Consider the following 24144-nt stretch of genomic DNA (forward strand, 5'->3'; position numbering starts at 1 on the left):
AATGAGCGTCAAGACAGTGATAACTAATATTTACTGAGCCCTTAAATGTGTGCAGTACCCGTCTGGGTGCGCTGTCTACGTTGTAAGAGGTGATGCTGTGCTCCCTCTACAGGCCAGACCCCTGAGAAGCCAGTGGTTATTAAAGCCAAGAATGCTCACAATTGCTGTGTTGTCACAGCCAACCCTGCCTGAGGAAGCCTAGGCCTTATCTCCTTGGGCATAGATAGAGCTGGGCATTCAAGGAAGCCTGTAGGCCGTTATGAGGGCTTTGGCTTTTCCTCTGAGAAGCCTTGAAAGTTGGAGAGTTTGGAGCAGAGGGCCGATGTAACTTGACTTAAATGCTGATAAGGTGCTGCTGGCTGCTGCCTTCAAGAGTAGATGGGGGACTTCCCTGGTGGTGCAGCGGTTAAGAATCCGCCTGCCAATGCAGGGGGCACGGGTTTGAGCCCTGGTCTGGGAAGATCCCACATGCCGCGGAGCAGCTAGGCCCGTGCGCCACAACTACTGAGCCTGCGCTCTAGAGCTCGCGAGCCACAACTACTGAGCCCACGTGCCACAACTACTGAAGCCCGCGCGCCTAGAGCCCGTGCTCCGCAACAAGAGAAGCCACAGAAATGAGAAGCCTGCGCACCGCAACGAAGAGTAGCCCCTGCTCGCCGCAAATAGAGAAAGCCTGTGTGCAGCCATGAAGACCAAACACAGACAAAAAAAATAAATAAATTAAAAAAAAAAAAAGAGTAGATGGGTTGGGGCGAGGCAGGGTAGATGGAGGGGCAGAGGCAGATGCAGAGAAAGCAGGTAAGGAGCTATTACCTTATTAGTGCAGCTGTTACCTTAGTATTAGTCCAGAAGGCCGATGAGGGTGAGACCTTGTTAGTTTCTGAATGTATTTTGAAGGTAGAGCTGACAAGATTGGATGTAGGGTGGAGGAAGAGGGCAGAGTCAGAGAAGATAGCCAAGGTTTTTGGGCTGAGCAGCTGCAAGAAAGGAATCTTCATTTACTGAGGAAAAGGAAATTGGGGAAGAAACACTAATTTGTGGGTGGATGGGTATGAGTTAGGATTTGAACGTGAGATGCCTGTGAGAGAGAGCAGGTGGAGGTTTTGAAAACGCAGTTGGATATGCGTGTCTGGGGTTGATGGGCTGGGTGGTTTGGGGGAGGAGATTGAACAATAGACCACTTGCTTGTTTGGCCAGAGCTTGCCGTCTGGCGTGTCTCCAGGGGCTGAGTAGGACGCTAAATGAATGAGGCGATGGGGAGTGGGTTGGCCTGTGGGAAACACCGTCCCGGTGGTGCCAGGTCTTCTCTCTTTTTAGAAAAGGTAGAAAGTTGGGATTTTTATCGGAAATTTCCTACAGTATTAAATGCTGAAAGTGAGGGTGTGGAAAAGGAAACGAGTGGGAGGGGCTGCTCTAAAAATCTGAGGATGAGGTGAGCAAAAGGACATAAAAAGAGGCATACGTGGGGGTTATGGAGTGGGGTGTGACAGACCGAGTGCGTGAGGGCGGGAAGGCAGACGCAGGGAGGGACAGAGACCAGAACAGTGCGCACCTGTGCACGTGGCTTGAGAAACACATAATTATGCAAACAGCTTGAGCCCCGCAAGTGCCCTTTCCTCGTGGCACTTCTCTCCATCTCTCTCCGAGGTTACCAGCGCTCTTGAACTTGGTTTTCCTCTCTCCCGTGCACATCTTTACACTTTTACTAAATGTTGTTCGAGGGGATACACAAATGTGTGACTATTTTGCATGTTAGCTTTATATGAATGGTATCATACTCTATGTATTTTGTAACTTGCTTCTTTTAGTTAACATTTTGAAAGATTTATCTATGTTACTAGTATGATCTTATAATTTCTCTTCACCGCTAAATGTCCATTGTAACACTGTAAAGCTATTTATTCTTCTGGTAATGGACCTTTCAGTTGTTTCCCAGTTTTTAATTGTTATAAAGAACACAGCAAGGACCGTTCTTGTGCTCCCACCCTTGTGCATATGTACAGTGCCTTTTCTAGAGTATATACTTAGGCATCAGACTGCTACATTAAAGTCAGTTGTTTTTTTCACCATTTTAGCATCACAGGCTTGCGTATCTGATGAAAGCTATGGACCTAACCAGAAAGATTATCTTTTCTAATATGCCTCCTTGGCCTATAGTAGGTGTGCAGTAATATTTATCCATTACATACTTCCCTCCTCCTCTATACCACATTCTTGAGAGGGAATATAAATAAGAGCTGGAGGCAAGCCATTGGGTAGATTTTTGTAGATCCTCCTGTGTTTAACGATGGGAATCACAGCCCTCATGCAGGTGCCTTGGCAGAGACAGCCTTTTGTTTGTTTGGATTTTTTGTTTAAAAATTATCCTTAAATGGCTGTAGGCCATGGATGTTTATTCCATCCACGTAGCCACGTGCCCCACTGCTTCCTATTGCATTATACCTGGGTGTCACATGTTTGTATTACTTCCCTGGCCACTGAAGACATGATTTTATGAACCCTGGTATATATTCTCAGTTGTCTTACTGGTGCTCTTTTGTTTATTGACTTAACAAGTCTGTGGGTTGGGTAGGGCTCAGCTGGGAGGTTCTTTTGCTGGTCTGGTTTTTTTTTTTTTAACTATTGATATATATATATTTTAATATTTATTTATTTGGCTGTGCTGGGTCTTAGTTGGCGCGTGCGGGATCTTCATTGCTGCACGTGGGATCTTTTAGTTGCGGCATGCAGGCTCTTAGTTGTGGCGTGTGGGATCTAGTTCCCTGACCAGGGATCGAACCCAGCCCCCCTGCATTGGGAGCACGGAGTCTTAGCGACTGGACCTCTAGGGAAGTCCCCCTGGTCTTGTTTGTTTGTTTTTTAAATAAATTTATTTATTTGTTTTTATTTTTGGCTGTGTTGGGTCTTCGTTGCTGTGCGCGGGCTTTCTCTAGCTGCAGCTAGCGGGGCCGCTGTTCGTTGCGGTGCGCGGGCTTCTCATTGTCATGACTTCTCTTGTTGCAGAGCACAGGCTCTAGGCACGTGGGCTTCAGTAGTGGTGCAGGCTCAGTAGTTGTGGTGCACGGGCTTATTTGCTCCGTGGCATGTGGGGTCTTCCTGGGCCAGGGATCGAACCCGTGTCCCCTGCATTGGCAGGCGGATTCTTAACCACTGCGCCGCCAGGGAAGCCCCCGCTGGTCTTGTTTGAGGTCTCGTACCGTTGCAGTCGTTGGCAGCTGGGACCGGAACATCCAAGATTGCTCTCTTAGCTTGTCTGGCACCTCAGGAGGGATAGCTAGGAGCTGTGACCTTCTCCGCGTGGCTAGCTTAGGCTTCTGTCTAGGGCAGATGGAGCCCGGGAGTTAGCATTCCGAGAGGGCATGCGTCACAATTGCTAGTGTCTCACTGAGGAGTCCTAGCACATTTGGGGGAGGGGCCTACACTAGGGGTGAGTGCCAGGAGTCGTGGCTCACTGAGGGTACCAGGCTTTCCCCGTCCTGACAGGTACTTTCGTGACAGATGGAAACCAGACAGGCTTGGGACACCAGGCACCTCTGAGGGAAAGCATGAGATACCATAATGAAAACTGGGGACTAAATGAAAGTTGGCAAATTGTTGAATCCCCATCCCTTTCTTCTCCCTGTCTGCCAGAACTCTGAAGATTGGGGAATTTCTCTCTGAGGAAAAGGTTGCTGCAAAGAAGAAACAATCCAAGGGACAAGATGATCTCTTGAAAATTCTAAACATGATAATAGGAATGAAAGAACTCAACAGAAGGGTTGGAAGGTATAGCTGAGGAAATCTCCCAGGAAGTAAAACCAAAAAACGAAGAAATGGTAAATAGGAAAGAAAAAAAAAATTAGGGGACCAATACAAGAAGTTCAAAACCCAGCTATTTGGAAGTGTCATTGGTATGCTCCCATTTTCCAGCTGTGAAAAGTAAGGCTTTGCTAGGTGACTGGCTTAAGGGGGGTTATGTGGCTAACCCTGAGGTGAAGTTCAAACCCACGTCTCTTTGACTCCCAGCGGCACGGACCAGGCGGTTGAGTGCCCCTGAGTACCACATTGGTTAACGATCACAGGGTTGGTGTGGAGCTGCCTGTCACGCATTTAGGCAATATCCAGTCCCGAAGGGTTCTCCATAAAAGATTAACCTTTGAGATGATTAACATAGCTACAGAAGCCTTTGACTCCGGAGAGGAGAGAGAATGAGGCAGAATGAGTCAGATTGCCTTTGTTTCCTTGATGCTGATGATTAAGGTCAGTAGTTGAGAAGGATGGGAAGCACAGAGAGGGGGGAGAAGCATTGGAAACGCTGTGGTATGGGAAATGATAGAAGTTTATCAGGGAACAAATAAAAAATCTTTCCCAGAAGCAGTGGGGCAGTAGCTGCAGTGTTTGACCTGGGCCGCATCATCACGAAAGTGTCTGGCTCCACGCTGTAGCCTAGGAGAGGGAAGGCAGCAGTGCCGGCACCGTGGAGTCCCGGCAGAATCCAGAGGACTTTGCGGTATCTGGATCGGGTTAGTTACCCTTCCTACTCCTCCACCCTCAAACTCAAATCAGAGCAAAAACTCAAGGCATTTTAAAAGCAGTGAATCCAAAAATGAGACTCTGGGAAGTGAGAAACGTATCGACAGTCTAGAGGGGGCACCAGTATTTAGGTGACTCATGTGACAGGCACTCTGAGAGGTGCCTCACATGCACATCACCTTAGTTTACCCTCGGGAATCTTGAGAGGGAGGTGTTCAGGGACCAGGAGCGGTGCTGCACCCCACTGCCCAGTGAGTATGGGCAAGGCAGGAGTGCGGGCCCAGATACATTGCCCCCGGCCATCTCCCAACTGTGAGAAGTGACAGTTACTCGAGAGTAAACTCCCTGAGGGTAGGGAGCTCATCTCTGCGGGTGTCCTGCCTGGCCGTCGGGGGCCCTGCCCATTTGCTGAGTGAGTGAGTGAGAAGTACACAAGTGAATGGTCGTGTGTCTGGAGGACCGCTTATTGAACGTCTCCTGAAAAGTGCCCGGCTCCGTGTGTGCGCCCCCCGGTGTTCAGATTTGGATACCATAACTTGAATTTTAGAGTGCTCCTGTGGTTTGCAGAGCAGCTTCTCATGTTGGTTTGGTATTGGGAGGTAAGTGGGTATTACCCATCTTACAGCTGAGAAAAGCAGTTCATGAGTTAAGCGGTAGAATGTCAGTGTTTTTTCACCTACGGCATTGTTTCCCCTTAGGTTGTCACTAAAATATGAGTATAATGTACTGCAGGCTCTCAGTATTCTTGAATGCCCTTGTGGATATGGTATACTGTTAAAATATGATTAATAAAATTATCTAGTACTTAATATCATAGTTGGGAAAATGGATAAAATTTCTCATTAACAGCACCAAATTGACACTTCAGAATGCCTGCCAGGAGATGACAGGGTCCAGTGCTGCTTCTGACACCCCTTTTTGTTGCTCAGTTTACTATTATGATAACCCAGTGTGGTCTAATGATTTTTTTGAAAAAATACAATTATGATGCTGCAGGAATCAAGGAAGGAAGACAGAAGCGGGGTCGGTAGAGCTTGCTCTTGTGTGCAGGGTTAAGGACTAAGCGTGTTGTCTATTTTCCATTTATATATGAGAGCAAATGTATATACTTCTAAGCTGCATTACTATCCGGAACAGCTAAATTTTACAGTTGCTTGGAAGTGATTTCCAAGACAAAGCGTAAAAAGTAACATCTGCTGACTATTGTAATGAGCGCTCTGTGGAGAATGGTAGGTGGCCCGCCGTTGCAGAGGATCGAGCAGAGTCGAATAAGCAATCCCTAGGGCTTGGTGTTCTGCCCTGGAGACTGGCACCGGCTTTAGAAACACAGTGACACAGGCTTGCTGTACAGACCAGCGTGCAGCCGCGAGTCAGCTGACACCGGTGTTAGGTTCATGGTCTGGAGGAAGTGGAATAAAACGGCCATACTCATCACACCTTGAACATTATGGTAAGCAGAGTCTTTCCGATGGAATTGTGTAGTCAGAGTTGTGCTTATGACTAATATCTGCCATGGTTTTTAGGAGTTTTTAAGGAAAGGACAGCTCTCCTCTGGCCCATTTCCCTTTCTTCTTTTGTCCTGTCTCCTGTTAAAAGCTGTGATATGATGTGGATAGACTGTAACTATCAATGTTTACAATTAGCTGTTTTCATTGTAATCTTTCTTGCTGCTCAAACTGTGTAACTGCGGTTTCTTGTTGAGGATATCTGTAATACTTTGCTGAGTCATTTTGGGTGAAGTGAATGGGGTAGCGTCTATTTTTAGCCCCTCAAGGCCCTGTGAGGAGGACAGGAGGCAGAGTCCTGTGCGTCTGTTTGGGTTGTGACCACCTAGAGAGACTCGATTCCAATTTAAATAGGGCTTTCAGCCACTGAATAAGTAAAAAGTTCCTAGGAAATAACACGGTCACTTTTTTTGTACCTTATAAAAGATTTTTCTTTCCTCCTGTGAGAAATAGAGAATTTTAAAAGTTTAAAAGTCTACGTAGTAAAAGATTTGCTTATGCCTGTTTCCATCATTCGTTTTTCTTTAGAGTTTGGCTCTTATTCTTTTTCTCCCAATTTCAGACTCTTCCATGCACTCTCCTTAAATTTTACCCCAGTTCTGTACAGAGGCTAATACCCTATTCATGACCCTTAAAGTAAAGCTTTCACATTTGCTTGCAGTAATGACATATGTTTTCCACCTGCTCTGTTTGTTCCAGTCATGAGTGTTCACTTTAAGAGAAAAAAAAAGTCACCTGTTTTCTTTAGACCATGTACTCCCAGAGGATCACGAGGAGATTTTTGTGATTTTAATTTGTATTGAGTCTCGTACAAGCCCTTGCTCGTACAGATATTGAATAATGGTTTTGGTAGTGACTGACTTTTAACCGTAAGATGGGCATTTAGGTCCTTAGGCTCCCCCGTGAGCAAGATGCTGTATCCCTGGGAAGACAGAAGCCTCTCTGGGAGGTACATTAGTATTTTCACATTTTATCAGTAAGTGCTGGTGAATATACTTTATTAGTAAAATATGTATACTAAATTGAATCTAGAAACCTAAAGTTTTTAAACTCTTGTGTTCATTTAAATATTGATAATGTGTTTCTTTTGAAACATGGAAGATTTGTAAAGCTTTTATATTAAGACAAAAGTATACAAATACCTGACTCTTACATACCTGGCAGTAAACTATGTGCATTTCTGTTCCCACGCAGAGCTCTGGTATCGAGACTTTAGTGGAGGAGCTCTGCTCCAGGCTGAAGGACCTGCAGAGCCAGCAAGGTGAGAGTGCCGCCTCCAAGGGCTATCCACGCACAGGGGGGTGGAGTCACCAGATCTTAGAATTGATCAGAAAGGAAAGGCAACAGGAGCAATGTCTTTGTATTCAGTGTGTCACCAGGCCAGTGTCACGCTCTTTGTCTTTAGCTGTGAGTGGCTTCTGGGTCATTCCATAGCCATCACTGGTCGATAGATCCCTGCCCTCAAAGGGATGACTTAATCCACAAGTGCCCTCGTGGAAAGGAGACGTTTCATTGTGTTTGTCTTCAAACTGAAGCTCAGGGATCTGGAGCAATAATCTCTTATCTTTCCCATCCTTCTCCTCCCCCCCACCCCCCAAGTTAATATTTGCCTGTTGACATCAAGGCCTGCAAAGGTGTCAACTAATTATTTTAGGTTTGGAAGGAACTTTTGCCTTGACTCTTGAAGTTCTTGGAAAGGCAGGCTTGACAAGCTCATTAAGTCATTTTGATTCGTGAACCCTCAGAGCTTCTTTTCTCAACTTTCCTGCAAGCCCATAGAATAAGAGTGACCTATTAAAGTTAAGGATCTTTATTTTACATGTCCTCTTCATGGTCATTTTGCTGCCCACCAAGCCTTGAGCCTTCTTTTTAATAAGGGCACAATTTATTTGTTCTAATCTGAGGGCAGTATCATGAGCTAAGCTAAGAGTAGAGCCCTCTGCTTCTATTTTAGTTGAAACCCAGCCCTCACCTAGATGTTAAGTAACAGAGAGCTAACTGTAATAACTTTCTTTACAGATTAGTGTTAGTCAAGATGAGGCAGTATGAAGTCGGTGAGTGCAGAGTTTTGTGAGAAAATATTTTTGGAATCTAAACAGGTGTTCTCTCCTTCTGGTGTAATTAGTAAGTACCCAGGGAATTTCAGTCTCTTAATTAAGTGCCTCTAGAGCCTCTGTCAGTGATGAGGTGAACCTCTCTCCGTTCTCAGCCCAACGTTAATGTGGTTTAGCCAGAGAGTTTCCTCTGGCACACTGAAGAAATAGATTTTTATTAAAAAGATAAACTGGTGTAGCATTCTTTTAAAGCCACAAAAGCCTATGTAATTTCTGATTAAATTTACTTAAGAAAAAAACAGGAGCATTTATTAACTAAATATAAGACAAATCTTTCTGAATTTTTGTTTCATAACAGAAGAGAAGATTCACAAAAAGTTAGAGGGGTCTCCCTCTCCAGAGGCAGAATTATCCCCTACAGCAAAGGATCAAGTGGAAATGTATGTAAGATTGTATTCAGTAATAAAGCGTGCATTTGTTAAAATCAGACTAATAACTGCTACATGGTTTACAGTTTTTTGTTTGTCATATTCTATTTAGTTTGATATTTTATAACTCAGGAATTTATTGAGCACTTACTGTGTGCTTGACGCTGAGAATTCAAAGGTGAATAAGAGGTCTTATCTTCTTCACGCATATTGAATCAATATTTGTGAAATTCACGAATGACGCAAACAAGGCCATTTATGGTCCATTCATATAGGACTTTTGAAATTCACGCCAGTCCTTTGAGACAGCTGTAAGCAATTAGGCTTGTCCTTGTTTTATACACAAGGAAGCCAAGTTCCCATTGCTGATTACAGAGGGAACTGGGCAAGTCATTGACCTTGTTGGACTTGTTTCCTAAAGATGCTTTTCTGTCTTTCTTTGTAGATGGTTTGTATTTAAATTGACTGCATTGTAAGGAGACTTCCTTATTATACATTTTATTTGAATCTTCTCAACTTCTAAATCTGAAGGGAAAAAGAGTACTTAGTTGGTTGTGTTGCTGTGCTGTCCAGCACGGTAGCCGTAGCCGTGTGCGGCTGTTGGCCGTTTGCGACATGGCTGTTTCAGGTTGAGAGGTGCCGTGTGTGTCGTACCCATCAACGTTCAAAGACTTCATTTAAAAAGAATGTAAAACACTATATTGATAGTTTTTACTGTTGATTACATGTGAAATGATAATGTGGATATATTTGGTTATGTAAAATATATTATTGGAATTAATTTCACTTTCTTCTTTCGCATTTAATGGGATTCCTAGAACATTAAAAAGTACTTCTGAAGCTCATAATATATTTCTGTTGGACAGCTCTGGTCTAGACTGAAAAGGAGAGTCAAGTATAGGCCCTTTGAACACCCGGCCTTTTATCACTTCATGTGTGACCTTGACTTGCCTCCAGAATGACAGTCCCCACTTTGGTAGCCATCCTGACTCTCGAGTCTTCCTTTGTCAGTCTGTCTTGCTGTGAAATCTTCAGTGGCTACCAGTTTCCTAGCAAACTGAAAACCCTTCTTTCCTGTTTTCAAGCCCTCTGAAGCCAGCCTCCCTGGTTTTCCGGCCCTGGGTTCCCAATGGTTGCTGGTCTAATGAGGCACCGCATCTTCGTGTCCTCACACAGGTTCCCACGCCTCACAGTTATACTCACCAGACCGCTGCGCATCTGGCACGTCAAGGCTCAGCTGTGGTCCGCTTTGTCTGATTGTTCTAGGCCTCACCAGCATCCCCTTTTCTGAACACTTGAATTCCAAGAAACCTGCCATTTCTGAGGGTCTGCTTAATGCTGGGCATTGCACTTGCCTCCTGAGAAAAGATTCGATAACAACAGTCACTGAAGGTGTCGTTCTGACTCATTTCGCATGTTAATTCCTTTACTCCTCACAACTCTGTGAGATAGATACTATAATTACTCCGTTTTCTAGGCCACAGAGAGGTTAAGGATCGTGCCTAAGGTCACACAGCTAGGAAATAGCAGAGTGAGGATTCAGACTCAGGGAGTGCGGCTCAGAGCTCATGCTCTCGACTGCTTTGCTCTCCAGCTTTTCACCTACATCTGTTTCCAGTGCTCATAGCAGCCTTGTGAGGTAAGTCATAGTATCACCATCTTACAGGTGAGGAAAGGGACCAAGACATTACATGATTAGCTTAAAGTCACAAGCATAGTAAATGACTGAGCTGAGATTCAAATTCAGATATTTCGTATCAAAATATTACATTCTTTCCCCTGTATTAATTTGTAACTAGTGACTTACGAAAATCCAAATTTTAAAGATCAAAGTCAACTTAACGTATTTTCTAAATATTCCTATAGTGCTTTTCTCACTGCTGAACGTAAGGGTGCTTGATCCATAGAACTAAATATAAAGTATATTTTACGGTATTATTAATTTTTAAAAAGTTACTCATTCACGGGTGACGTAAACACTGACTCTATTGAAATGAAATATCCCATTTCTCCGATTGGTGATGTTGTTTTTACTATACCTGATACGTCTGAGCGCCCACTTTTGAATTCTCTACTTGCTTTTCAGGTACTATGAAGCATTTCCACCACTTTCTGAGAAACCAGTTTGCCTGCAAGAAATCCTGACTGTATGGAACAAGTCTGCAGTCTGTTCTTACCCTAGCTCTTCTTCATCGTCCACAGCCCCACCAGCTAGCACAGACACGTCCTCCCCGAAGGACTGCAACAGCGAAGGTGAGCTCATCAAGGAGAGAAGCAGCGACATGCCCACCACCGTGCACGAGAAAACCCAGAGCAAGAGTCAAAACGAGAAGGAGAACAAATTTAGGAATGGCACAGGTGAAGAAAGGCCGGCTTTGTACAAAAAGCAAATCCGACATAAGCCTGAAGGAAAGATGCGCCCTCGCTCCTGGTCTTCCGGCTCCAGCGAAGGAGGCTCGAGCTCAAGTGGTAATCAGGGAGAGTTAAAAGCATCCATGAAGTGTGTGAAAGTGAGACACAAGGCACGAGAAATCCGAAACAGAAAAGGGCGGAATGGGCAGAGCAGGCTTTCACTGAAGCATGGCGAAAAGGCGGAAAGAAGCATGCATGCTGGAAGCAGCAGCAGCAGCAGTGGTTCCATCAAACAGCTGTGCAAGCGGGGTAAAAGGCCGCTGAAGGAGATGGGCAGGAAAGACGCCGGGAGCACTGAAGGAAGAGACCTGCACCTGGAGAGCAGAACCGACAGAGAGTACAAAGAGGAGCCGTTGTGGTATACCGAACCGATTGCTGAGTATTTTGTTCCTTTGAGCAGAAAAAGTAAACTAGAGACCACATACCGAAACAGGCAAGATACAAGCGATCTGACCTCAGAAGCAGTAGAAGAATTGTCTGAATCAGTGCATGGTCTTTGTATCAGCAACAATAATATTCATAAAACATACCTCGCAGCAGGTACTTTCATTGATGGTCATTTTGTAGAAATGCCTGCAGTTATAAATGAGGACATTGACCTCACTGGGACCTCATTCTGTTCTCTGCCGGAGGACAACAAATACTTGGATGATATTCATCTATCAGAATTAACGCACTTCTATGAAGTGGATATTGACCAATCCATGTTGGATCCTGGTGCCTCAGAAACAATGCAAGGAGAAAGTCGGATTTTGAATATGATTCGACAAAAAAGCAAAGAGAAAACAGATTTTGAGGCAGAATGTTGCATAGTGTTAGATGGAATGGAGTTGCAAGGGGAACGTGCAATATGGACAGATTCTACTAGCTCTGTGGGCGCTGAGGGTTTATTCCTGCAAGACCTTGGCAGTCTGGCTCAGTTCTGGGAGTGCTGTTCATCCAGCTCTGGCGATGCCGACGGAGAGAGTTTTGGAGGAGATTCTCCAATTAGACTCTCCCCGATCTTAGACAGCACAGTGCTCAATCCGCATTTGCTTGCTGGCAATCAAGAGCTCTTCTCAGATATTAATGAAGGATCTGGTATAAACTCTTGTTTTTCAGTGTTTGAAGTGCAATGCAGTAATTCTGTTTTACCATTTTCTTTTGAAACACTCAACTTGGGAAATGAAAATACAGATTCTAGTGCTAATGTGCTTGGAAAAACACAGTCTAGATTACTAATATGGACCAAAAATAGTGCCTTTGAAGAAAATGAACACTGTTCTAATCTTTCAACAAGAACTTGTAGTCCATGGTCCCATTCAGAAGAAACACGTTCAGACAATGAGACATTAAACATTCAGTTTGAAGAATCCACACAGTTTAATGCAGACGATATGAATTATGTAGTTCCTAGAGTCTCGTCAAATTATGTAGATGAAGAACTTCTAGATTTTTTGCAAGATGAAACTTGCCAGCAAAACAGTAGAACTTTAGGAGAAATTCCGACATTAGTTTTCCAAAAAAAATCTAAACTAGAATCTGTCTGTGGTATTCAGCTAGAACAAAAAACAGAAAACAAAACCTTTGAAACTACGCAAGTATGTAGTGAAAGCAGCCCACGTGGAGATGGCTACAGCTCAGGGGTTATTAAAGACATTTGGACAAAGATGGCAGATAGAAATTCTGTAGCTGTGGTGGAAGTAGAAAGGATTGATGATGAGTTGTTTTCGACAGATGTAAATAACTGCTGCTGCTGTTTGGACGCTGAAGCTAAAATGGAGCCCCTCCAGGAGCCTAATAAGGCTGTGCAGAGATCCGAATATCGTCTGTGGGAGGGACAGAAAGAGAACCCAGAGAAAAGAGCTTTTGTTTCTGGTGAGCTATCAAAGGTGGATGGTGGTGATTACACTACCCCCTCTAAACCTTGGGATGTGGCCCAAGATAAAGAGAACTCATTCATTCTCGGAGGAGTTTATGGAGAGCTCAAAACCTTTAATAGCGATGGGGAATGGGCAGTAGTACCACCCGGTCACACAAAAGGAAGTTTGTTACAGTGTGCAGCTTCTGACGTGGTGACAATAGCTGGTACAGATGTCTTTATGACCCCAGGAAACAGTTTTGCTCCTGGTCACAGGCAGTTATGGAAACCCTTCGTGTCATTTGAACAGAATGACCAGCCGAAGAGTGGGGAAAATGGATTGAATAAGGGGTTTTCTTTTATCTTCCATGAAGACTTATTAGGAGCTTGTGGTAACTTTCAAGTTGAAGATCCTGGACTTGAATATTCATTCTCTTCCTTTGACTTAAGCAATCCATTTTCACAAGTTCTTCATGTAGAATGTTCATTTGAACCCGAAGGGATTGCATCTTTCAGTCCTAGTTTTAAACCGAAATCAATCCTCTGCTCTGATTCAGACAGTGAAGTTCTCCACCCCAGGATATGTGGCGTTGACAGAACACAATACAGGGCTATTCGGATCTCTCCTAGGACTCACTTTCGCCCTATTTCTGCATCTGAACTGTCCCCAGGAGGAGGAAGTGAGTCAGAATTTGAATCTGAAAAAGATGAAGCAAATATCCCCATTCCTTCTCAAGTTGAGGCATTTGAAGATCCACAGGCAGATCTCAAACCACTGGAAGAAGATGCAGAGAAGGAAGGCCATTACTATGGAAAATCAGAGCTTGAGTCTGGAAAATTCCTTCCCAGGTTAAAAAAATCTGGAATGGAAAAGAGTGCTCAAACATCACTGGATTCCCAGGAGGAATCAGCTGGGATTCTGCCAGTAGGAAAGCAGAATCAGTGTTTGGAATGTAGCCTGAATGAGTCTCTGGAAATCGATTTAGAAAGCTCAGAAGCAAATTGTAAAATAATGGCACAATGTGAAGAAGAAATTAATAATTTTTGCAGTTGCAAAGCAGGTTGTCAGTTCCCTGCTTACGAAGATAATCCAGTTTCTTCAGGACAGCTGGAAGAGGTATGTGTCAGTGTGTATTGGTATTTGGTAAAAGCATTTGATCAGACTTTCATTCTAAAGAACAGTCATTTCAGACAGTGAAAGATAGGGTTAAATTATTGGAAATTTAGTTTAAATGTCTTAAAACTTAACATTCTGATGATTTTTACAGAAGGACTTAACGTGGATTTGATATTCATAAATTTGAACTAGACAGTAGACATTCTCTGCAAAGATATTTTTAAATAAATCAGGATATGAGATGTTTCTGTGTTGTCTTAATGTGCACGTACTGTGCTTAAAGCAAAGCCTGGCATGTAAGTGCTCCAGCTTTCAAAAATTGATGAATCCAGAAGTCGCTGTTTACTCTTCAAAAGGTCCTTTGCTCTTCAGAAGTGGCAGCAAAGGGTTTCTTTACATAGGAAGCCTGTCTAATTGTCTCTGAAACACTGATTAGCTTATTGAAACTTATGTTTTACATGTAAAATAAATTACATCTCTATAGAATTCTCTAAAATTTATCGTGGTACATGTAAAAATTAAGCCACAATCCAAATGCAACAAAATAGCTTCTACAGAACCCATACAGGTGGACTTTGCTTTATACGAAGTACGTATTCCTGAGGTTACATGAATGATATGGGGCAACCTATCAAATGAGGTTAACAGTAATAGCTTTGTTAATGGGCGTCATTGTACCATTTGACTATTCCTAAACTGAGTGAGTATACAAGAGATAACACTTAAGGCAATAACCTGTTTCACAAAAAAAGCACAGTGCTCTGCCCATTTGCAGCCATTATTTGATACAGCAGTGCCTGGCCTTTTTCCAGGGGCAGCTTTTAAGAAGACAGTTGGAGGTGTTTAGAAGTCAGGCCACCTGTGGCTGGAGAGCAGCTGTGTCGCCCTTCCTCCCATCTGTCCCCCCGCACACTCTGACCACCCTTCACATGGCTCAGTCTCACTGGTACCATGAGGCTCCCTCAAGCTCCCATGTCCCCCACTGATGCATCCCTCATTCCTCTTCTCTCCCCTGCTGCATCCCCACCTGCATCAGAAATCATTTCTCCCTTCTTTTAATTTTCATGTGCTCTATGCCTCTTCTTTTAATTGCATTTGCCCTTTTTCATGAGTCATTGATGTACTTTCTTCATTAGATTATAAGCTCCTTATGGATACAGGTCATGCCTTACTCATTTGTCGGCTAGGTGCTGAGGTGTGGACCTGAGTGCATGTGATGGTCGGAAGCCCCAGAGGCAACTCGAGAATCAGTGCTCCCATGAGCTGGCCTGGGGATGTTTAGACATGAGTTGAACCCCACTGAAACGCTGAAATCTGAACTGCTCAGAACAACAACAAAAAATAATGTTGTTAAGCTTTATCTGTTTGTTTATTGCCCCACTTTTCTTCCTTAAAAATTCCTTTATGTACTTTGTATTTCACCTGGTTCCAGATTGGGAAGAAAGAAAAAGAGGAAAGGAGCGAGATTCTGCATCATACCATTACCATATTCCTTAGCTTTCTAGCATGTTGATGTATTTATGTGTTACCAGAATTCTGCGTTGTCCTGAAAGGTCTTGGCTGCCAGTAAAGTCCTCAGAGGACACGGGGGTTGTCCGATGTCCTAGCTGTCATCGGTCCTCACAGCCCCGCTCTCTCAGCAGCATCGCTTACAGTTCAGAGCCGGGGGGGAGCTCACTTCAGAGCTCACATCTGAGGTACAGAAAGGTTGAGCGTGGCCTGAAAGGACAGGCTGGGGCCAGATCTGTGCCTTTTCACTCTCTCACACTGCCTGTCAGTCTTGGGGAGCTCCTGCCAGGGTCTTCTTCCCCTCCTTTCCTGAGGGAGGGCAGTCTTTACAGAGGGCAAAGCTCTGTTTTAAAAGTCACTAGCTGCCAATCTGTTTCAGAGCAAGTGGTCTAGAAGGTAGGATTCCTAATAGAATTGGTACCCAGGAACATGAATTATGATCCTTTTCAAAAATTTAGTTGAGTTCAATTCAGCAAACATTTATTAAACATTTACATGTTCTGTGCCCATCGCTAAGGTAAGTGACCTGGATGAACAAGACACTGTCCTTGCCCTGGGAGAGTTCAGTCTAGTCCTGAAGACCAGTTGGCAAACAGATCACTTCTTTTCCTTGACGTAGGTAATTCACTCCGGGGTTCCAATTCAGGAGTTACAGGAGGGTATGTACACAGTGCATGGGTCCCTCCCCAGCGGCAGCCGTGAGTGTGAGGCCCGCTGCGTATCCTCCGAGGAGACTGTGTGCTTGGAGAAGCAAATACCTGTTCACGTATGTTTCCTCCTACTTTTTTATTTATTTATTTATTTTGGCTGTGTTGGGCCTTCGTTTCTGTGCGAGGGCTTTCTCTAGTTGCGGCAAGCGGGGGCCACTCTTCATCACGATGCGTGGGCCTCTCACTGTCGCGGCCTCTCTTGTTGTGGAGCACAGGCTCCAGACGCGCAGGCTCAGTAATTGTGGCTCACGGGCCTAGTTGCTCCGCGGCATGTGGGATCTTCCCAGACCAGGGCTCGAACCTGTGTCCCCGGCATTGGCAGGCAGATTCTCAACCACTGCGCCACCAGGGAAGCCCTACTTTTTTTTTTTTTTAACTGAGATGACACTTTATTATAATCACCCTTCCTTTTTCATTTTCTGCGTATTATTGCATTGTATGGATGTACCAAAATTTCCTAGCCAGGTCCTTATCTTTTAGGCTGTTTGGGTGGCTTGGGGAGGGTGAGCATAGGGTGCCGTGGGGTCCCGGAGGAGAACCGACCCGGCCCGTGAGAGTTGAGGAGGGCTTTTGCACGCACCTGAGCATCCAGGGCAGAAAGGAGGAGGCAGGACGCTCCAGACAGAAGCAACAGCGCGCACAAAGGTAGAGAGGCTTGAAGTTTCTCACGTGTGCAGGGGAGCTGCCAACATTTAGGTAGTGGCTGCTGAAGTAGGAGCGAAAAGGTGAGGAGCAGAGTGTGCCAGGGTGCCCATTATTTGTGCATGAGTTGGTGGCAAGAGCGTTGTCTGTGTCACTTGCTTGATTGCTGCCTCCATGTCGTGCACTTTAAGGCACAGAGAAGCAGTAGAAGGCCCCGCCCTGTCTCTGGGAATTCCTAGTCCAGGCCCGGAGAGGAGGCCTCCCGCCAGGAGTGTGCCAGGGGAGTCGGAATGCTCGGATGAGCGGAGGGTGCTCTGGCCCAGCCCCCCTGTGCTGGCTCTGTGCCCACAGCTGTGCCACCATTACCCTACTGAATGCCCGTAGTGACTTGCCGCCGTGGGCGTATTCCCCCCGTGGCGGCTGCGGACACGTAGGCCCAGAGGGTGGGATGCCTGCCCCAGACCCCAGTGTAAGGGCAGAGCCCAAGTTCCTTCCAGAACGGGGCGCTTCCCGTCAGTAAAGGAAAACTTAGGACAGCAGCGTCCCTTGCTGGTCTCTGTTGCACAGGGTATCTCTTCATTTACATTTCCTCTCTCCTCTTCCAAAGAACAAGGCTTACTACAGGAGGCTTTCTTTTCCTTCTGTGATGCAAATAACTGAGAGCTGACTGTGTCAGAGGGCACTATTCAGTGCTCTATTCCCAGAGCAGAACTCCGCTTTCTCTTCACCAGAACTAGGACTATCTAGTGAGAATTTAAAGCAGTGAGCCTTAACCTAACTTTCACCTTCTAAAAAATTACTGAGTATTACATCTGTGGCTAAAGACGTTTCTGATAAGCCTTTCTGGATCAAGTTCATGTTCTTCTCTCTCTTTTTTTTTTTTTTTTTTTTTTACTGTTTCATTCATACATTAAATATTTATTAAGAGCCTACTATGTCTGGGCGCTATTCTAGGTGCTAGGTATAAAGGAATAGACAAAGACCCCTGCGTTTGTGGAGGTATATTCAATCAACAATATGAAGTTACACAGTATGTTAGAATCCCAATGCTGTGGAAAAGAAGAGCCGGATAAGGGATGTGGTGGGATGGGAGTGCTTGGAGGAGTTTGCCATGATAAATGCGGAGTCAGGGCAGGCTTCCTTGCCAAGGTACAAGTGAAGAAAGGCTTCCAGGTGGCACGTGAGCCAAGAAGCTACCCGGAGGGAGCGGGAGAGCACTGCTAAGGCAGAGGTGTGCCTGGATCATCCAAGCTTGCGTTCTGTTCCGTTTTCCATTTCTTCCATTCTTTCTTCATTCTTTTCGTTCTCAACCAAGTCAGAAGTTGAATTAATACATTAAACAGACATTATTTAAGCAAAGCCTGGTTATCTTTTGCAGCCTAGAAGTTGGAAATAGCTAAGTGGAAAGATGTCATAACGCATATTCATTGACCAACCATGTATTCGGTGTAACATGAAACAGGAAAAATAGTCCTTGCTGTTGGAATTGACATTCAAATGGAGAATGCAGAAAATATCCTAAAACTGTGCCAGAAACGGCATGATCTAACAGTGATTTCAGCAGGGGAGGGAGAGAGAAAGTGGTGTGCTAGATAATCAGGGACTTTGGCCAGGGGGAACCTTTTCTTGAGGCCAGCAGACATGGAGTATCTACTTTGTGCCAGGCCCTGTTCCTGGAGGTGTGAAGATCAGTAAGATGGGCTTGCTGCCCTTGCGCTCACCGTCTGGTTCTGCCTGTATCTCACCTCCTCCTGTTCATGCTGACCCAGCCCCCCGGCTACACCTTGGCCCCTCCAGCCTGCCTTCCCCCACCGCATCCTGTCTGTCCCAGTGAATTCTCTCCCCTTTCTTACTCTTTACCTCACTCACACAATCTCAAGAAAGGATTAAAGATAAGCAGTCTGACTGCACTCACATGAATAAAACACTGATCCTTCCACAGCCTGCCCCAGACACTTTCTTTCTCAAAAAGGAACTTGTTACCTTCAAATCCATCTCTCTTTGATAGTGCCTTGGGGATGATAGGGAGACTTCTGTCCAGGGAGCCATCCTTGCTCCTCCTGGATAGCACCAAGTAATCTGTTTGCAGATAGGTATGCCTTGGAGAGAAGGCAGAGCCTTTCCAGAAGGGTCTTATAGTGCTGTGAATTATGTGCCAGATGCAGGAATCAACCTTGCATTAACTGCAGACCTGACATGTTGCTGGCTTCATTTGCGTTAACCCTGGCCTTGTTGTCGCTGTTGCCCTTGGTATCTGTTTATCTAATAGGTTTACTAATTTTTATCATTAGAATACTCTGCACGAGAAAACGGTGAAGGTTAACTGACCGCTCTGGATAGACAGCAGAAATTCTTCAGTTTCTAATTGAGGGGTATTTCTGAAAAGTTAAATGAAAATCAGAATTTGAAATACATTTCCCATTTAGTAAGTAATAAAAATCACACATTACTGAATCAAAAAGTTTTTGATAAAGTAAAATAATTTACTTTGTTTAGGAGAGTAACAAAATCCTATTAGAGAATTGAAGATCATCAGTTGCTAAAACAGTTCAGGTTTTAAACTTGAACATGTAATGAAATGTCTTCTAAAACAAAGGTGTATGCAGTGTTTACAGGTCGTATGCATCGGGCAGGCACTTGTTGAGACTGGGATGGGTGATGGGAGTTACAGAGATGCCCAAAGCAGGCCTTACTTACCCTGGGAGGGCCTGTTGTCAGGCACAGTGAGGAAGCAGCAGGGAAGACCCCCAGCACACCAGGATGTCCCCGGGATGGCTGCCCCGGCCACGCCTCCTGACGACCGCTCACGAGGACGCTCCTTGATCACGCATGACAGCCACACTGCATCTAGTCCTTGCTGCCCAGGCAGGTGGGCGCGTCCAGCTGGGACGTGAGCGCTCCACCAGCGGAGGGTGGGCGTGGGCGCCTTCCCCTCTGCCAGGGCCGTGGGTGTGCACAGAGTACGGGGTCACTCCTGGTCTCAGGAGTCCTGCCCTCCTCTCATTTCGATGTCTGTTTCCTGTTTTGAATTTGAATTACTATCAGTTTTATTACTTGGTTTTAGTCTCAACTTCCTTCTGGTTCTCATCGAAGCAGATAATTGTTATAAAGACATTAGGTTGGTAACTTTGCCTATAAAACTTCCTCTGTCCCATTTCTTCTTTGACGCCCTCCTGCCTGAGTGTGTGAAGGAGAAGAGGGTCCTCCTTACTTTCTCTCGAGCACCTCACACGAGCCACCCTGTTATCTCTGTACTTCCAGAATCTAAAAATTTGCCTTATTTGAGGCTGTTTCCTTATGTTTTTGCCTTGTCAGAGTTTTGTTGTGTTTTTTAAAAAGACTTTTTATTCCATTTCCAATATAAGTGCTTTTTAAGAAAAACTTCCTTTATATGCTATGAACACGTTGGCTTTTTGTATTCACTTTGTCGAGAACGGTAAAAACAAAAAACCAAAAAAACCCTCACCAGTTAAAAAATCCTGGGTTTGTAGTCCCCAGTTAATAACGCTTGAATTTTTTCCCCTTTATTTTGGAAGTTTGTGAACTTTGTCTATATTTGGTTTAATCTAAACAGTTTCCTGTATTGAACACTGATGTACAAGGAATAAATAGAAGTCAAGAAAAACAGACCTGGTGGGAAAAAGCCTTGTACTCTCCTCTTTTTCCTGCCTCAGAATGTGAAGGTAAGAAGACCTGCATTAGGTCATTCATTCATCCACTCAGACTTCTAATTCATTAAGAGCAGTAAATTCTTTTGCTGTAAAAATCAGTCCAAAAACATTCTGTGTGGCCAGCGTTTGTCAGGCACTGGGGGCGCAGAGATGCACGAGGACTGGACCCTGCTCTAACGCCCATCACAGCCTGGCGGGGCGGGGCGTGGAAATGCACAGGGGCAGCACCGGCCCTGACGGCTCCGTGCCTGCTCCCCGTGCGAGGTGGAGCGGGGAGTCCTCGGCTGGGGGGGGGCTGCAGGAAGGGCCCCGGTGGGAGGGCTGGGGAGAGGTAGTCCCCGTGACAGGAGCGGCCTGAGCCAAGCCCGAGGGTCTGCAGCAAGTCGGGCCGGGGGACAGGGACCCACTGGGCCCAGCTGGGTCGTAGCTGAGGCTGGAGAGAGGCGGGGGGCGGGGATGGGGCGGTGAGTTGGCGCGGAGGTTCGGGAGCTCCGCTGAGTTAGGCGGAGTTGAACAGGCAGGAGGAGAGGGCCACTTAAAGGAGTTCACGTTGGAGGGTATCAGGTCAGGTGTGTTTTTTAAAACAGTTCTAGCAGCAGAACGGAGTGGGGAAGGAATTGAAAAACTGAAGAGCCCCTGCTGGGGTTCTTAGGCTCTTGCAGTGATCTGGGTGTGACAGGATAAAGGCCTGGACTGAGGCACTCGTGGGGGCATAGAGAACAGCATCGAGAGGTTTTGTGGAGGATGCCGGAGTTTGCTGAGTGACTTTCTGTGAGTAGTGAACAGCAGGAGGGAGTTAGGGGAGACCGGGTAGAGAGGGACATCGGAGCAGTAGCAGATTTGGTGAAGATGATTTTAGTCTGTGAGCCTCCCAGGTGGACATACTCAGAAGCTATAAAAAGATCCTGATCTGAAATGTTGGGAGAAGTGAGAACTAAGGAGGCAGACCGAGTGGTCAGCTCAAGACTCTGAGCTTGTGCAGACCGCCGTGGTCCCCTGGGCTGTCAGCTGCAGCACTTCATCAACGGTCTCTCCGGTCAGAGCCCTGGGGGCAGGTCAGTCTCCTTAGTATTTGCATGTTCGCGTGTGTGTCGTCTCCCCAGCTCATGTGTAGTTAACCTGGAGCAGTGACGTTCCTGACTGCCCGCGGGGCCTTGCACACGCTGGGGGCTCCAGACGCCTGCGCTGGCCTGCCCTCGCAGCCTGGCCTCAGCCGACTGGGGGGAAGGCTGGGATTGTTTGCTTCTCTCTGTTCTGTGGGCACAAGAAACGGCTTCCCCAGCCCTGCCTTCCTCCTTCCCAAAGGGTCATAAGGGGAGCGTAGGGCAGAGTCTTTATTTTCAGCATCTTTTTTATATAACAGCATTTATTAAAGGCCTGTTCCTCCATCATTAGCTAGTATTTGGGTTGCTCTTCATGATTTACGAGGTGCTTTCAGTCTTTTATACAAACCCCGTGAAAGCCTGGTTTTCAGATGAGGAAGCTAAGTCTCCGGTTGAATGCCCAGAATCAGGCACTAGTCATGCAGCTCAGGCTTGAATCCAGAAGCTTGCTGTCCACAGCAGCTGTCTGCACTTGGTGCCCCGGAGACACCAGGGTGATAGGAGTGCAAACCGGACCTTGACCTCAGTCCAGTCCGGTGCACTGGCTGAGTGAGTCCCAACTGCAGTTAATGGGAGTGCAGGTGGGGAGGGCCGGGGACCCTGGAGCAGTGCAACAAGAGGACACCCACACGCAGGAAGGACCCAGAGGGAAGGAGGGACGCGGTGGCAGAGCAGGCAGGGCCGGGGTGGGGGACGGCTTGGGGTGACTTCCGAGCACACTGAGTTGGTGCTCCGTCACTGTGTCGCGGGCTGTCTCCGCAGCCTCCGTCCGGTTTTCTGTTGTTAGTGAGGAATGCGCTTCAGCTCTCAGCTCCAGGTCCGTGGTTATCTGTACAGTGCCTTGTAGGTGCTGTATGTGGTCATCAGTCCATTCAGCTTTTTATAAATTGTGGAGTGGCGTGCAGGGAAACTCTCAGTGGATAAGTGTGGTGACCAGGTTTTCGAATGACCTTGAACTCAACGACCGTGAGTTAAATCCTTGCACGGTTGCCGTCATGAAGTGTGGTGCTTTCAGCCTGTGGGGTGGGGGCATAGTCTCAGGAGAAGCTTAGCCGGGAAGCAGGCGGCCTTCTCACCCACTCAGCAGCCGTGACTGCCGACGCTCGTCCCCGCTCCTGAAGCCTCTGACGTCGCTGATGATTACTGAGAAGCCTGTGCAGCTCTGAGTCTGACCTGGGAGCTCCAGCCTCCCTGGGAAGGAGGGCAAGGAGGATTGTCCCTTTTTCCTGTGAGTCAGGAGATGGAGGCCCCAAAGGAGGAGGAGGCAGTGTGGCCCCGGAGCAGGGGCAGCGAGGGGCCCGTCGGCACGAAGGCCCAGCCCCCGCCCTGCTGTGTGCCCACACACACACCCACTCCGCACATATTTCGTGCACGCTTGCCTCATGCCAGGCACTGTTCTAGGGGCTGGGGACGCAGAGCCGTCGTCCATGCCCTCCTCATCAGCTCACCTCTGAGCAGGACCTGAGGGAATCAGGACACAAGCGCCTGACGGCTGGGGCAAGGTCCAGGCAGGAGCAGGAGTGCACGCGCTGTGGCCCCTGTGTGCCTGGCACGTGGGGCTGGCGGGGGAGGGGCAGGTCAGGTGGGCAGCAGGGAGTCCGACCACAAGGGCCTTGCAGACTGTGTGCCACAGTCTGTCCCACACGTCTGTCCCACGCGTCCATCTCCAGAGGTCATACACTGGATTCAGAACATTTGGAAAGCTCACTTAGAAAAGTGTTTGTGTTATTTGAGTCTTAAAGCGAGAGCCCTGCAGGGAAACAGTATAGGTAATAGTGGGGGGGATCCGCTCCATCTGTGGGCATATCCGAGCCAAGGAAATGGTTACCTTCCCCACCTCGTACGAGTGGTGACCAAACGCGGTGGGGCGCGGGGATGATGAGAGCTTGGTAGGCGAGCTGAGAAAAAGATGACGGCCCAGAATGGGTGAGGGTGAGGGGTCCCCTGCCTCATGGGAGAGCAGGGCGTCCTCCCCAGCTGTCCTGCGGCGGGCCGGCCCCAAGCCCAGGGCTTTCGTTAGTAGCGGCTGTGGAAGGTGTTAGTGTGCCAGCCCGAACTTGAGGCTGCACACAGGTGATCTCTGAACTTGCACAGAAATCTGTGAGGGCCAATGGTGATCCTGTTTTAGAGATGAGAGAACTGGGGCTCCAAGAGGTTCAATAATTTGCTCCAAGTTACATCACAAGTAAGTAGCATCATGAGGAATCAACTGACGTCTGTCTAATCCCAGAGCCTGGGTTTTTTCATGAACCTACACTAGTAAGTGTGAGGGCCTGAGGCTGTCAGAACTAAAGGTCACGGAGAGTACAGCCTTTTGTGGGAGGCCAAGCAGGGCCCAGGCCTGCCCGCCCGCGATGATGGCAGGAGGGCCCATGGTCATCGAGCTGGCCCTGCCGCTGCTGTGATGCGTGGGGTGGCGTGCCAGCTCATCAAGCACCTCGCAGTAACTGCTGGAATGCTGACACCCTTTCCATGGAGTTAAGGTGATTGGGGGGCCGGTCTAGGTTAAGGCCGGTGGGCGTCGGCCCTGGCTGTGCTCCAGACTCACCTGGGAGCTTCTCAGAAAGTGCTCATACCCAGACCAAGTCAGTCAGAATCTCAGGTGCGGGCCTGGGCTTCCAGACTTTTCTTAAAGCTCCCC

At 46.8% G+C, this 24144-nt stretch overlaps 1 protein-coding gene across 6 annotated transcripts in view; it reads left to right on the forward strand.

The window, feature by feature from the left end:
• KIAA0232 (KIAA0232 ortholog) overlaps positions 1-24144 on the forward strand; it is an 88916-nt gene that overhangs the window by 59131 nt on the left and 5641 nt on the right. For 3 of the 6 annotated variants that reach the window (XR_011073969.1, XM_068543470.1, XM_068543471.1), the window contains exons 4-8: positions 7212-7278; positions 8430-8511; positions 10586-13868; positions 15997-16143; positions 20304-20412. Coding sequence is in view for 5 of the 6 variants with exons in the window: in XM_068543470.1 (XP_068399571.1) it covers positions 7212-7278; positions 8430-8511; positions 10586-13868; positions 15997-16143; positions 20304-20412 (3688 nt within the window). In the remaining variant the exon portion in view is untranslated. The remainder of the gene's footprint in view (positions 1-7211; positions 7279-8429; positions 8512-10585; positions 13869-15996; positions 16144-20303; positions 20413-24144) is intronic. The other 3 variants (XM_068543472.1, XM_068543473.1, XM_068543474.1) reach the window with 2 other exon arrangements.

Source organism: Eschrichtius robustus, chromosome 4 (assembly GCF_028021215.1).
Source record: "Eschrichtius robustus isolate mEscRob2 chromosome 4, mEscRob2.pri, whole genome shotgun sequence".
NCBI classification, from domain to species: domain Eukaryota; kingdom Metazoa; phylum Chordata; class Mammalia; order Artiodactyla; family Eschrichtiidae; genus Eschrichtius; species Eschrichtius robustus.